This window comes from Macrobrachium nipponense, chromosome 1 (assembly GCF_015104395.2).
Source record: "Macrobrachium nipponense isolate FS-2020 chromosome 1, ASM1510439v2, whole genome shotgun sequence".
Classification (NCBI taxonomy): domain Eukaryota; kingdom Metazoa; phylum Arthropoda; class Malacostraca; order Decapoda; family Palaemonidae; genus Macrobrachium; species Macrobrachium nipponense.
Genome location: NC_087200.1, coordinates 8,900,928 through 8,917,563, shown reverse-complemented (window position 1 = coordinate 8,917,563; position 16,636 = coordinate 8,900,928). Strand labels below are relative to the sequence as shown.

Here is a 16,636-nt window from a genome sequence, read left to right as displayed (position 1 = left end):
CTAGCCTAATGGAAACTTTTCATGATGTGTAATTGTACCATTTCATCACATTTAGTACTAAATGATCTTGAGGTCCCAGTTACTTGGCATAAGTCCCAAAATTCCATCCGTCCATGTAGTGATTGTGATAGTTATCTGTCTGTTAAGCTCTTTGTGGTTCACTGCTCCAATTATGACCATCGAAGGAGGGAACACCATTTAGATGGTAAGGATATTTCAAAAATTTTAGGTGACACCTAGATGGACATAATCTAAGGGCTACTTGTCAGAGGTCAACACTCAAGACAGTATAGTTCTAGTATTTGTATTTATTTATTGTATGCATTTTATGTCAGGTGGGACCTTAAACGCCCTAGTGTTTCAAGAAAATTGTAAACTATAAGGCGCTGAATGAACCCTAAATGAAAATGTTAGAAAAGGTTTATGCTCATCATTGCACTTGGTTTTAAAGTTATAAAATATTGGTGGTGTCCAGTTGTCCAGTTAGCCCAGACCAAGAAGGAAGAAACAGATGTGGTGTCCACAGGTCCCGGCTAGTCTCAGATTTTGGATTCAAAAATTATGTGGGACCCATAGTTTCATATTAGTCCAAGAAAGGAACGCAGGGTGTCTGTAGTCTTAGACTGAAGATTTTGGAAATTGTTGGTTCCCTTGTAATCTACTATGATTCTCAGCATGTTCAAGTGTCAGTGCAAAGTCAACGTTACCTTGGCATTTCATGTTTTTTCTCCTCCATATCTGTTGCGTCCGGTTTGATACTGTAATCTTGAATTTTTCTATCTTTTAAAGTAGTTGTTTTTGTGATAACTTTTTGGTTAAATAATATGCATTTCATGTTGAAATTATTTTATTCAAATTAAAGTACTTTAGTATTTGAACGGCATATAACGTTTGCCATCTTAAAGATGCGCGTTGTTTTGAGTTTTTGATGATATGTGAAAAACATATTTTTTATAATTGGATAATTTCCTGTATTATGGATTGTTTAAAACTTCGTATGTATGCACACTTTATTGTTGGGTGCCATTCAACTTCAAGATGCTACGCAATTTGTTAAATGCTCCCAAACTTGATATACTATGGATATTAAACCAAATGTAAGCACATCAGTATTGGTTACCTGAATCTATAACCTTGTCAACTTTTTTTTACATCCCGGAATTATCCTCTCTACTCAAAGCATGATTCTAAACTGCCTGTGAATTCTTTGTGATACTTGCTTGCTTGAATTTCTGCTTTATTTGTTCACCGATATAACTTATGTTTGGCTTTCACTGTATACTTTCGTTGGTTTTTTGGCCAGCCTTTCATATTTGCTTCTTTCCTTGGACTGTTTCCTTAGCAGCTCTTGCCCTTGATGGCCTTGGCGTCAGGTTCTACATCCGGGAACATCTTGCGAGGTGGCGTCATGGTAAGGAAGGTCTGGTGCCTCGGGTAGTTGACGGAGGCCCTGAAGTTCTTGTTCGTGCCATGCAGGTGATCCAAGATGCCCAGAACTCCATAGCACTGGTTGAATCTAGGGAGTAGTAGTGGTAGTAGTACTAATGATAATATTTATACAACGAAAAAAAACTAGCTATTGCTACAAATGATAATATGCGTTAATTACAATTAAGATAAATTGTTGATTGATTTGTTTTGTTTTGAGATAATGAAACCATGAGAGCATTAATAAGAAGCTAATTTCATTCCTATAGTAAAGTTAGCGTTCTGACTTTATCCTTCTCGAGTATGGCTGATATTTGAAAGTGCAGATCTAATAAGACTGGGTTGAAGGTTGCGAATAAGTCCATTTTAAGCTTTGAGAATAAAATGCTATCCGTACACAGTTCGGAAAATGATTTAGTGATCGTGATCTATGATCAGTTTCATTGTGACTTTTTTTTTTTTTACCTAACAGGTCAACGGCCAAAATATAGACTTCACTATTTTAGAAACTTCATGCCGAATTGAAGGATACGGCTTTGTTAATTAATTTTTAATTAACTTTTTACTATAAAGGGATAATACTTTGGTCTAAAACCACTTCAATTAATTCCTGATCGTAGCCTTTTAATCTGCATTCAAAAGTAAAGCTGTAAAGTTTTGCAGAACTTCATTACTTCTGATAACAAACTTATTAGGACTATTCACTGCGTGTCCCGACCTTCAGTGTTTTATTTATTGTTGGAGGCTCCAAAGGCATTGTGAATTGAGGACTAGTTGAAGCAGAGATGTATCGTTCTTGGGGCTTTCAAATTTGTTGCAAGGAAGGGTATGGAAAAAGTGCTGTGTATGCATGAAGAACCTTACTGAAAATAGGTGACTGGATATAGGAGTAACATTCATTATTTTCAATGAATCTGGTAATGTTACACCGATCATTGATTTGCACGCGACGTATCATCTGATATCTTAATGTGGAATGAACACTAGTCCTGTTGGATACTCATTTTTATGTCTTATTATTCCAAGTTTCTGCTAGTTTATAAAATTAAGTTTTGAAAACAGTTATACTCACATCCTGAGCCATTTTTCTTCGCCCGGAATTATTATTTATCCTATTTTAATCTGAAACCATTTTAACCTATAAGATGACAAGTGAAATGATAGTGGAAATGAACCTCGAGAATCTGATTGAATAGTTTTTCTTTTTTATAGAATGCCTATACTTAAAAATCAAAATGCCAAGCACTTTGCACTTTTTGTTATGGTGATGCTTCTGATTAAAAGAACTAAGCTAGCTTTCACTTGTAGACACGTCTGAACTGAAAATGTTCTGCCAGATTCAGATTCTGCTGACTAAAACTGGCCCTCTTTGGGATTTGGTGGAACGACGAAAATGTGTTCTCTGCGGGTAAAATCGTACGTGGCAATATTACGTTACAAATGAATGAAGTGAATGACATAAAAGATGATTCACACTTCATCTACTTGCAGCTGTAAACATTACACTTAGTCATTCATTTTGCAGGATAAAATCAAATTCAGCAGATCCACTCACAAGTTAAAATCACCTTAGCATGAAATGTAGGAGGCCTATTAAGAACATAGAATTGCACTTCGTAAATTGTCATATAAACTAACTTGCTTCATTTATAGAATAATACACATTTTCCCTTATGCCCTTGGGGAGACACGCTGTAACTCTGACTTCATTTGATCATGTATAGTTATTTGTATTGACTGAGATATACGACACGAGATTGAGTTATGTAAGCAGACTCCTCAGATGTGTAGGTGACCAAGCCAAAGTAAATGTGCATTTCATAAAGGCATAAATTTGCACTTGGCCCTCAAGTCTTTAGATTGGTACTCCTCTTCCTCTTAAAATGGATGGAGTTAGTAATCACTCCACAATAGTCGTCAGATATTGTATGTGGCTTTTATGCCAAGTTTTGGCTGCAACATTTTGTACATGGGATCATTACCAGAAGAAAGGGCACCTTCCCCTTTATGGCCTTTTGGGATGCGTTCAAGTTCTTGTTCATGTTCTCTAAGATGTAGAGTCCATGGAGGATACAAAAGCAAACTTTGCTCTTAGATTCAAAACAGAATTTTTTAAATGGCATGTAAAGTTCTATGCAATATTTTTTTTTATATTTCCTTATTCTAAAATTATTACTGATTTTGTTTGATGGACGTCCTTTAAAATTAAGAAATGCTTTCCTGAATGATTGTGATTGCTCCCTTCTGTATTTCTGTCCTGTATAGTACATTTTCCCCATTACAGATCATTTCAATTGTGTTTGCTCAACAGATATACACACGCTCATTGCATGATATATATATATATAGATCCATAATATACATATTATACATATATAGTATACATATATATATATATCCATATATATACATATATATAACAATATATATATACATATATATATATATACATATATATATATGTGTGTATGTGTGTGTATGTATGTATGTATTCAACACATGTGCGCACACTCACACAATTATGATCACACTGAAACTTGAACTTGATTTATGTATGCACGTTCTGTATATATATGTATATATATATATATATATATATATATATATATATATATATATATATATATGCATGCTCATGCTGAATGATTGTGGAAAATGTGTAGTTAAGGACTGAATGGATAACTAGTCTATGTACTCCATATGATGAGAGCTGGAAGGAGAAGAAGAAAGATTGAACTCATGTACCCACCCACATTGTGAAAACTTTAAGGGAACTGAAGTGCATAATGAGCAATCAACCTCGAAATTATGTTGTGTATGCTTTATAAGTATAGGGAGCTATCTTGAATTAAGATTCGAGGAATGCGGAGGATAGTAAGCAATTTCAGAGAATAAGTTGCCTGTCACTGGAGAGAGATAAATTTATCATTATTATCAGTCTGTTTCCTAGTGGATAGTTCTTCGGCGCTATTTTCTCTGACCTGATTCCAAGTTCGGTATTATTCACTATACTCTGTTTTTTTTCATCTGTCCATCCGCCTGTGGTGTTTTTGTATGGCAACACTGCGTCCCGTGCTTTAGATAGTTACATTCAGCTTACATTCAACGATTATAATAATATCCTATTTCGAATATTAACGTTGTAATTCGCATACAGTAAATTATTAAAACACTTTTCAATTGCAAATTTTCGCCCAGATATCCTTTTATTTACCTAAAACTTACACATTGCGTAACTATCCAAAGCACGGGACGCGGTGTTACCATACAAAAACACCAGAGGCAGATGGACAGATGAAAAAAAAAACAGAGTATTATAGGTTTAGTCATTACTCAGTCTGCGTCAGTGCAGGGTGAAGCACACCACAAAGTAGGACTTACTTGAGGTGATGATAATCATGTGCCTCTGGAGATGGGAAGAATGGGAGATGATATCCACAGTGAGCGTTCAAAGTGTTCATTGTCGCTAGCGCACACCAGAGAAACAGTGTGGCAGGATGGGACCCTAGAATGATGGGTCCGAGCATGATGGGCACTACTGTGGCCAAAATATACTCCGCAGGATGGACGTACAATGCTGAGATGGCTATGGGGCTCTGCCATTCATGGTGTATTTTGTGGATATGTTTATACAGGGAACGGTGATGGATTAACCTGTAGAGTAAATTTCATGTTATAAAAAGGACTACAGTACTAATTTCGACATAAAGCTATAATACAGTGCAATAAAAAACGTTTAATTCTACGTTAAGGAAACTGGATGACTTCTGTGTATACAAAAGTACAATACATTGCATGTAAGTTGAAAAAGGATTATGTTGTTTTGCAGATAACATGATACAGTGGCAACTGAGTTGATCAAAGAGAAGCTGTAGAGACTGGTGAAACAGTCAAAGTGATTGGGAGGGTTATGAAATAAAAGAGAAAATCAGCAGAAAAGAAGTCTGAGTGGACATTGGTGGCTGACAGAAAAATGGTAGTGACGCTCACGAAGGCATTTGAATGAATAATGTAGAGGGAGCCAAAATTCTAATTGTTAGAAGTGGCAGTTGAGCCAACTCTTTGGAATACAGTGTTTTTATATATATATATATATATATATATATATATATATATATATATATATATATATATATATAATAAATATATATATATATATGTGTGTGTGTGTGTATATATTATATATATATATATATAATATATATATATCTATATATATTAAAATATATAGTTATATATATATATATAGTATATATATATATATATATCAGTTAAAAGACAAGCTAAAACAACTCTTGAAATAAGATGTTTGTATGAAACCTGTCAATTACTATTTAAAGGGTGAGAAACTTAGGTATGACATTCAATATGATCATTCATGGAAACGGGATAAGTTATATGAGTAACATAACTTATCAAGTGAAGAGACAGATTGCACTATATATGTTGTGAATATATGTTTATATCTATCTATATATATATATATATATATATATATATATATGTGTGTGTGTGTGTGTGTGTGTGTGTGTGTGTGTGTGTGTGTGTGTGTATGTATATATGTATGTATGTATGTATGAATTTCTTTTGCCGTAAATAATAGTGTTTTATTAAGTTAAAAAAATTCTTAAATAATGTAGAGGGTTAGTGACAAGTGTATTTATACAGCATGTACAGGTGTGGCACAGCAACATTGGTGGTATGTACAATGCGGTAATTGTCATGTGTTAGAAAGGGGTCAAACCATTATTTTGTAGTCCTCGTTAGCTCCTACATATGTGAAGTCTTGTGGGCATATCCACTGGAACACTTGCTTAAAATTAGTTCTTAAGATTACTTGGTTGGTGGAATCCAATTTACAGTGTCCTTCTGACAGAGTCATGTTGTTAGTTTGGCTGATGATATCCCATTCCGGAATCTTCCTTTTGCCAGGCCCAGCTTCTGTAGAAAAACATCTCAGACCCCCACTCCTAATTAGGGCATAGAGAGTATCCCTCACTTGTATGAAATCCCTAAGCTCTTTGAGCCATATTCTACTCATCTTTTATGTTCTGTTAATCTTGTAAGGTGGGTGAGCCAGGCTCCCCAACGTCAATTTCGTTACAGTTATGGCATGGAATCATGAACACCAGCGTCTGCTTGTTTTCTATCTATTATACATTATAATGATTGAAGCCCCCGTAGGATTTAAGACACTAAAACATAAATGAATTGTAAGATTTGAGGTGTTCGGTGACTTTTTGATGTTCTTACATAGGGGAGCTTCATTTTATAGTTAAAATCTGTTTGTAATTTGTCGGACCTCTGTAGTGTATCTGGTTTTCACTATTAATTGCCTTCTCGGTAATGTCTACTGGGTGGAGTTCGTGGGTCAGACATTAATGGATCGTATAAAATTCTTCTCTTACATATCCATGCAAACATGTTCATAGCCTTCTGGGAGATGGATTTCAGACAACCATGATATCTCTTTACAGAGACATCATGATAATTTAAGAAACCACGAAAGTAGTCTTCCTTTTCACTGTGAAGGTGTATGTATTCTGTCCTCTTATGATTAATACATCTAGGAAGGGCAGTTTACTGTCCTTTTCCATTCAATTTAAAACTGGATGGGAGAAGAACAGTAATGCCATTCCAAAGACCCGTGGAATGCTTTTTCCATGTCTCATAGGCCACTGTATAACTGTGGAAGTCACGAAGCACAGGTGGTTAAAGTTTGTGAAAGACTAATAAATCTTTGTTTTGCTAGCTGTAGGAACCCAGAGTTGGATGACTATTTATTGTGTTTTGCTCATCAAAATGTACGCAGTTCCGGAAGTTGACTCCAAGGCTTGTTTCACATTCGTTTGTGTTGACAGTCTCATCACACTGAATGGCGTAGCTCAATCATTGCATTTCTGCTCAAAAATTTTCCGCTATTTCTGATCGTTATTAACTGAACCCACACACCAATCTGGCCAACATCTTGACCTTGTATTCACAAATATTACAGGGATTGTATCTTTAGGAGTATGTTCACTCTTAGGCTCATCTAATCACTGTTTGGCTCAGGGTAATGTAGAGATGGATCAGTTTGTTCCTGATGTTAGATTTTCATGAAAGGTGTACTTGAAATCCCTTGCCAATTGGGATGGTATTCACATGATCTTATTGACCTCAGTGAAGCATTATTTTTAGTCCAAACATTACTGTTTAAGTGATCACTACAACACTATTATCAAGGGGAGGGTTCCTTTTAAAATCCTCAAGTTTAGTTTTGAAGATAAGCCATGGTTGTATAATGCTGCATGTTACCATGCATATCAAGAAAAACAAGAACCTTATCATTAATGGAGGAACAATAGGTAGAACTTTTGGTGGCGTAATTTCATTTAGCTTAAAAAGCTCAGGTAGTTTGTGAGAGTTAAGGAATGAGAGAGCTTATAATGAGGAAGCTAATGGAACTGCTGTATATTGCTCTAAACAGAAGGCACAAATTTTGGCTCAAGTCTTTGTGAGTAGACAGAGTGGTGAGTCCTTTTATGTTCTTTGCTTTTTGGGCCCACCAATTTCTCAGCAAGTGTGTAGGGGATCTGTTTGCTAGCCCCATATCTTTTACGTTAGTACCTGCTAGTACCTATTTACAGACGGGTGAACTAGAGGAGAGCTATGCATGGACTTAAGAAACAAAGAGCCGAGCTAATTGGCCTTAACAGAGATAGGCGATGGTGTTGCCACATCTTTACGGTCACCAGTTCGCCATCCACAAACACGCATGAGTGCCAGAGCCACGTTCAGGGAGAAAGACTTCGGGTTAATAACCATGCTCATGGAGACGTACTGAGGGACTAGAATTAAAAGTACTAATTATTTTTATCTTTCAAAAGAATATGAGCCATTGTAGTTTTTCCTATGGGTAATGCACAGATGTTTATATTGCCGTATAAGGTTAGCGGACAGTTAGAAGAATTATGTTTAGCAGTATAAAAAAAAGTCTACTGCATTTGGTCTCATTGAGTTCAATGAGTCGAAAGCATTGTACCTGACTTGAAGCAGGTTGTAATAGTTTTAAGGGTTCTGAGCTATGTGTGCTGTTTCTAGGAAATCACTGAATATGGTTGAGTAGACCTTGCTTTCATTTATGAAGTGATTTCTCTTTTCTGCTTTTATGTACATCAAGTATTTTGTAATGCTGGAAACAACAAGGCAGATACGCTTTTAAAATATCACGTTTCTTCATATTTCTACAGTTATATTCTTCACCCATTGGTAATACTGTATCTTATGTAGCCCTTAAGAATCTGTGACTTATGCAAAGGGAAACTTTTTACTAGCTCATAAAATACCTCGGGAATTGAAGAACTTTTTGATTTGTCTGATAACTTTTTTGCTGAACTTTGCATGGAATATTTATACTTATATGTATACTGAAATGGTATAATTGGGAAACATTCTCATTTTCATGATTTTCGAGTTCTGAAACCTTATTATACTGTGCTGTGAATGATGAAACAATGTTAGTGATTGCACCCTCAACTAAGAGGATCTTTGTTCGTATGCTGTGATTATGAGTGACAATTCTATTTACACCATGTTTTACGAGTGGTAAAACTTTCTATACGAAACTCGGATAATCAATCTTAATCGGTTTTTAGCACATCTTACACGAAACTTTAACTACAATTTGCACAATATGTTCTGTTAAGCTCTGATGTGATCTAACCTGTGTGCGTAGTAAAAGCCAAATTCGATGGCAATGATGCAGATGACGAGCTCAAAGAGCACCCAGTGGAATGTTGGTAGGTGGGGCGAGCGATCGTAACCCCTCACTTGCAGGAACCAATAGGCCGGAACGACAGAGGGAATGCCAATGAAGATCTGGTTGAAGCTCACGACTACGAATGTCTGGAAAAGGAGACATCGTCGAGGGAAAACGCTTGATATGAGATACAGTGCTTTAGCACAGTGCTTAAGGTCGTGACATTTGGCAGAATAAAAACATGTTAAATACAAAATTTATATATAGGAACATTTGATACCCTAGGCCTAGTGCTAAACATGGCGAAATAGTGATTCAGCTGTACTGTTTCGCCATCATCAACTTCCTTTATGCCTCCTGCTCCTATTTGAACATCTCGTTACTCAGAAGATCAGTATAGTACTTTCCATGGAACTATAAACATGGAATGGACATGTGCGTATAAATGTGTTGACGCTGATTATCACTGCGTGGCACCATATGAAACAGTGAGGCCACACCAGGCGCGGCGAGCATGGAGGTTGCGGGGAAGAGGTTCCCGCAGCAGTTTGAATCATTGGGTATCTTATGCGGGTGGCCACACAAGACTAGCGGGACGGCTCGACCCTCTGCAGTTGCCGCTAAGCAGTGCAACATGTTTTAAAATAATGTGGCGGTTCCCGGCGTCTTCTTGCAAAACAACCCCATTTCCTATATGATTATGGGCAATGTTACTTGAAAGGTTACCTCCTTTTATTGATTATATTGATAACTATGTGGTGCAGTTAGTTTCTTTATTAAAGAACTCCCATTTGTAACCTAGAAATTGCTTAAAGCGCATTATCATTGTTAAGTAACTGATATCAGCATGAATGCAGTCTGGGGAATCCTTTACCATGTCGATGTTCTAAATGCTTCCCATGGGGATGAGTTCATTACTGAATTTAAAGTGAATATTTCAAAAGGACCACAATACATAAACAGACCCTCCAACAGATGAACAGACAATCAGTTGCCAAAGTGTCACCTGGTCAGTCGGTCGTGTCTGGCGGTAGTGGTTACATAAGAATCAATTAATTGGGGAGGTGTTTCGGAGGTGAACTTTGTGGGATCCATTTTATCAATTCCATAATATTACATTGTTTTTAAATGGAAGAAGTAGAATAGAACGAGTGGCCCTCAAATGTGGCCATCGGTGTCATGCATTCGACTCCTAATCTCTACGTAAACTTAAAGGTGCCAACTATAATGCACTCAGCCATTCACAAATAAGCGCTGTCCAGTTGCATAGACTTGATAACTACGAATTCTCAGTGCAGCAGCATCACTGATTTATGAAATAATCGTGGTACTTTGTACTTTCTTCGTTAATGTTAACAATGAATGTGCAAACAAAACTGATTTTTCCTTGTGTTACTTTCTTTTGTGTAAAGTTTACCATTGAACTATTTTTTTTCTTAAATACCGGTAATTCGTTTTAATTTAACATGATCTTGTCAATTATTAATTTAGTTTTGTATAATCTGCAATTAACCCTTAAACGCCGAAGCGGTAAAAATCAAAAACTACCCCGAATGCCGGAGCCGGTTTTGAGTGAGCGCGGAAGCGGAAAAATAATTTTTTCAAAAAAATCACAGAGTGCTTAGTTTTTAAGATTAAGAGTTCATTTTTGGCTCCTTTTTTTGTCATTGCCTGAAGTTTAGTATGCAATCATCAGAAATGAAAAATAATATCATTATCATATGTAAATAATGCGATATATGGTAGCGAAAAAAAAAATTCATACATAATTGTATTAAAATCAAGCTATGCAAAAAACGGTAAAAGCTAACGAGTTTCTTTTTTTTCGTTGTATTGTACACTAAATTGCAATCATTTTTATATATAATACATTGTAAAACAATAAAAGCAACACCGGGAAAATATTATCACAAAATGATGTACGAATTCGTAACGCGCGGACGTAAAAAAATGTTTTTTTCAAAAATTCACCGTAACTCTAAATATTGTTCTAGAGACTTCTAAATTGTTTCGAAATGAATACAAATGATTGAATATTACGATACTGTAAGTTTTAGCTTACAATTGCGTTTTTTGACCATTTCGGTAGAGTCAAAGTTGACCGAACGTGGTTTTTTTTCTATTTATCGTGATTTATATGCAAATATTTCGAAAATGAGAAAAGCTACAACCTTCAAATATTTTTCCTTTTATTTTACATGAAATTGCGCACATTTTCATATATAAAACTCTATGAAATGCCTAATATGAAACGGAGCAAATTTTCCGAGAATTCGATGTACGCAATTCGGAGATTTATGGCGGAGAATCCGCGCGCGGAGGGAAGGAAAGTTTTTTTCATAAATTCACCATAAATCGAAATATTGTGCTAGAGACTTCCAATTTGTTTCAAAATGAATTTAAATGATTGAATATTACTAAAATATAATAGTTTTAGCTTACAATTGCGTTTTTCGACCATTTCGGTAGAGTCAAAGTTGACCGAACGGGTTTTTTTTTCTATTTATCGTGATTTATATGCAAATATTTCAAAAATGAGAAAAGCTACAACTTTCAATTATTTTTCGTTGTATTCTACATAAAATTGCGCACATTTTCATATATAAAACTTTATGTAACGGCTAATTTAAAATGGTACAAACATTACCACGATCGCACGTATGATTTTTTCGGAAGAGTTACCGCGCGGACATAAGGAAAATGTTATTTTTTTCATAAATTCACCATAAATCGAAATATTGTGCTAGAGACTTCCAATTTGTTAAAAAATGAAGGCAAATGATTGAATATTACTAAAATATAAGAGTTTTAGCTTACAATTGCGTTTTTCGACCATTTCGGTAGAGTCAAAATTGACCGAAGGTTGAAAATTTGTCACTTATCATTTTTTATATGGAAATATTTCAAAAGTGATAAAAGCTACAACCATGGGTTGTTTTTAGTTGTATTGTGCATGAAATTGCGCACATTTCCATATATAAAACTTTATGTAACGGCTAATTTTAAAATGGTGCAAACATTACCACAATCGCATGTATGATTTTTTTCGGAAGAGTTACCGCGCGGACGTAAGGAAAAAGTTTTTTCATAAATTCACCATAAATCGAAATATTGTGCTAGAGACTTCCAATTTGTTGCAAAATTAAGGTAAATAGTTGAATATTACTACAATATAAGCGTTTTAGCTTACAATTGTGTTTTTCGACCATTTCGGTAGAGTCAAAGTTGACCGAAGGTTGAAATTTTGGCAATTATCGTTATTTATATGGAAATATTTCACAATTGATAAAAGTTACAATCATGAGTATTTTTTTGTTGTATTTTAAATGAAATTGCGCATATTTTCATATATAATACTTCATGTAACGGATAATTTTAAACGGTTGCAAAATTATGTCAAAGTGACGAAATAATTTTTGAGATGTGTCACTGATACTTTTTAGTGCGATAAGAAAGAAATTCGCGCTTGCGCGCCTGCGTAACGATTGTAAACAAAACAACGCCTTGATCCGTGAACTCCCAGCATCCCCCAAGGTGCGTGATTCAAAAGTTTTCAGCTGGTAGGCCTATAAGTATTTTTCCCGCGAATTTTTAAAAAAACTTTTTGAGCCGACGTATGGTACGTCCATTCGGAAATCGGGGGAGATTTTGACTCGACGTTTAATATGTCCATTCGGCGTTTAAGGGTTAATTCTGGTTCCTTTGTTTTTCTAAATATCTTTAAGGAAGTAACCCTATATGCAGTTAACTTTGTAATAATAAAAAGTTAAATTCCATATTTTCCTTTCACTTCCCTTAAAGTAATAACTTTAATGGAAGTAAAGCAAAAATATGGATTTTAACCTTTTATTATCACAACATTTACTGCCAATAAGGTTACTACTTCCTGAAAGACACTTCGGAAGTGATGGGTTGTCTATGGTGCGTAGTTTGTTTTGTGAGACTGACTTCTACCACCGTAAGCAAAGAATCAAAAGACCGTTGGGTCATACGCAGTCTATCGTCAAGTTTAACACTTAGATTTTCTATTAGAGGCAATTTCCTATCCAACCGTGACAATGACTTATTTGCACAGAAGTATATCTTTGACTGCTGAGAGTGACGCGTGGGGGGGAGGGTGGCGTTTCTGGTGTGGCCATGTGTCGTTTTGACTGCTCTCCCGCCGAGTCGAAAATACGGGGCTGCAGTGTTTTAAGTAAAGGTATCCAGATATGCATTTTACCTGGGTTTGGTTTTTTACTCTACTGTTCCGAATTTTTCAATATAAATTTTAATGAATTTATCATCGGTTAAAAGCTCTTGATAAGCACTTTCCAATGAACCCAATGAAGCACGTATGAAGCACGTATATGTCTCTTACAATAAAAATAATCATGCATGCCATGAGCTGAGACTGAGTGATTTCATATCTTTGTTATGGGGTTGTGCAATAAATTTTACCGCTAAAGCCTGTTGAGCCCCTTATATTTAATATCCTTCTAAGTATCAAAGTCTTCATACTCTACTTTGCATTTTATGCGCTACCTAGGTCTTATCACCTTGCTATCCAATCTATGTCACCTAGGGATTAACCATATCACCATGACACAATGGACTTGAATTAAGTTAACTTATGTTTATTGCTTATGTATATCAGTCATTATTACAAAAAGAACCACACTTGCTGATGTAAATTATTTATTTTTACAGATCACTTAATAAGGTCAGTCTTATTAATTTTCCCGACATATTTGCAACATTTCTGGAGAAATTCCTGGATTTTGAACAGTATATGTTATGTATGTATATATATATATATATATATATATATATATATATGTGTGTGTGTGTGTGTGTGTGTGTGTGTGTGTATGTATGTATATATATGTGTATATATATATATGTGTGTGTGTGTGTGTGTGTGTGTGTGTGTGTAAAGGCAGGCCCCTATTTACGACAGGGGTCCCATTCTTAAGATGCAACATAAGCCGAAAATCGTCGTAGGTAAGAAAATTTTCAAAAATCGTAAAAAAAATTCTAAGAAAACCATACTTTGAATGGTTTGGGGTCTATTGAAAACTGTGTAAACTGCATTTTGTGTTTTTCATAAAAAGCCTTCAAATATTGTTCAATGTATATACTTTTGTAAGGTTTGATATTTAAAGACCAATTTTATGGCCTACAATTTTGGGATTGAACATTACATGTGGTGCAGGCTAGCTTTGGAAATGTGCAAGAGTTTGGCACCAGGCTAAGCCTAGGGTTTGTATTTCCTGACAACAGACAATAAATGCAAATGTTGTTTTACTTATTTGAGAATATTTTATTATTGTTATTTAGTTTCTATATTGGAAAAGTGCAAACTTTAAGGACTAGGCGAAGCCTACCAAATTCTTTGAATTTCCTGACAACGAAGTCAACAAAGCAACATTTGTTTCCACAGAAGTCGACAAACTTTTATTTTTGTATAATAACCACGACAATAAATATACATGTTGTTTTACTTATCTGAGGATCAATTATTATTGTTATGTTGTTTTTAATTTACGGCTGTTCTAGGGTATAATAAGTGCAGCCTACCTTCATTCCCAAATGTAAACAAAGTAGTACTAGTACCTATTAGCCACAGCAAAACCACCATTTGTATTTCGTCAGCTGATAACTCTTCATTCATGATTCACAAAGAATCATGTATTTTTTTTTATTCTATTGGTAAAATTGAAATTGAAAAACTTAGCCATGCAATACATTTAATGAAAAAAAATGTTTGAATTAAACATCATAAAATAGAAAATTAATCAAAGACTGCTCTCATCGAAACTAGCAAATATTTTCTAGAATTCTTCTGTTATAATGTCATTATATGTTTCATTTTAGCTGTCGGTATCTCCATTAGGTAAAGATAGATTAAAGAATAGAAATGAATGGTTATTATACTGTTTGGTAGTTTCAGTAGTTGAAGAGAGATATGGGCAATTTATGATTACTATACAGTGTGCTAGTTAAAAGTGGTTGCTTGATCGTTTGCTACTCAGTAGTGTTGACGAAACCATGTACGTAAGCAAAATGTTGGAAGCTTTTTTTTCATTTTTGTTTTGTATATTATAGTTAATGGTTAATGAATAATTATTTGAAATGAGTACATACTGATTATTTTTATGTTTTATTAGCATATTTTAAGCTTTTAGCTTCTTAGTTTTAGATGTCAGAATGTTAGACTAGGCTACAAAAGCAATTGCTTACATAGACTAGGCTTATTGCCAGAATCAAAACTCAGCATTATAAGGGGTATATGCTAAAGTCTTAATATATGCAGTAAAAATGGGGTTGAACATTATATGCAGTCGAATATTACTCAAGTATGTATAGTATTTTGCCGTTTCGGAGTCAAATTTCTTCCGTTGGATCGGCGTCGTAACCTTAGAACATGTGTTGTAAACCTGGAAATAATTTCTGATGAATATAATTGAAAAGCATTGCAAACTTGGAACATCGTAAGCCGCAACTGCTGTAAACCGCGGACTGACTGTATATGTATGTATATATATATATATATATATATATATAATATATATATACTTGAATTTTTCTGTTGTAAAAATATGGCGGGGCAAGATAAACTTTTTGACCTCTCTCTGAAAAATTTCGGAGGGGGGGGGGGGGAGGCACATGCCCCCTCTGTCCCCTCTCTTCCTACGCCTATGCAGGTCAGCAACTCGAGAAGCTAAGAGCACATTGTGGTTATTACAATCACATATGTATCTGGTAAAAAATGATTAGGAGATTCTATACCTCTGTACCTCTATACCTCGTTCATTTATCTATTTCCGTATAGAACCCTTTTATAAAGTTACCTTTTATATAGTTTTTACATGTAAAAGTGACTTCATCATAGCTCTCATATGTAAAATTGCTTTCTGTATGTGAAATGATCTTCCTTATAATCCCTCATAGTCTAAAAGGATACGGTAGCAGATTTCCACATGCATAGAGCTAGTCGTCTTGGGTCAATACATGAAATGACCGTTTCCAAATACATATATACAGTATGCTGCAGCTAGGTACTCTCTTCATAGTTTTCTTTTCAAATGATACCCTCAACCAAGGAATTGTTTCCTCCATAGGCCTCATCCAAATTGATTCATTTTCACAAACTCTTTAATAAAACTGTTCTTCCCATAGTTCTGTGAATTAAGTTATTCAGTTCTTTATGCACAGTATTGCCTACTTAGTTCACTAAAAGGTTCACATAAACTCTCACGCTTGAAACTCTCCCCCAAAATTTTTCGTACCTGAACGTATACCCGCTCATAATGCCACAATTATTCCTCACCTTGAGTACCTCTCGAAGCAGCAGGGGTTCATTAGTGTTTGGCTGCATCTTGTACTTCTTAGTAAATGTATGGAGGCTCGTCAGGTCTAGGAGAATAAATAGGGATCCAACCCCCCAGTAGACGATGTAACTCACAATGACTGGGCCTGGAAAGA

General features: G+C 35.2%; 1 protein-coding gene across 3 annotated transcripts in view; it reads right to left on the bottom strand.

The window, feature by feature from the left end:
* Positions 1-829: 829 nt before the first annotated feature.
* Positions 830-16,636, bottom strand: part of LOC135219112 (fatty acid hydroxylase domain-containing protein 2-like) — a 54,006-nt gene continuing 38,199 nt past the window's right edge. For all 3 annotated transcript variants that reach the window (XM_064255557.1, XM_064255556.1, XM_064255559.1), the window contains 4 exons: positions 16,482-16,627; positions 9,134-9,315; positions 4,810-5,082; positions 830-1,516 (listed from right to left, as the gene is read on the bottom strand). In XM_064255557.1, coding sequence (XP_064111627.1) covers positions 1,339-1,516; positions 4,810-5,082; positions 9,134-9,315; positions 16,482-16,627 — 779 coding nt within the window. In that variant the 3' untranslated portion in view covers positions 830-1,338. The remainder of the gene's footprint in view (positions 1,517-4,809; positions 5,083-9,133; positions 9,316-16,481; positions 16,628-16,636) is intronic.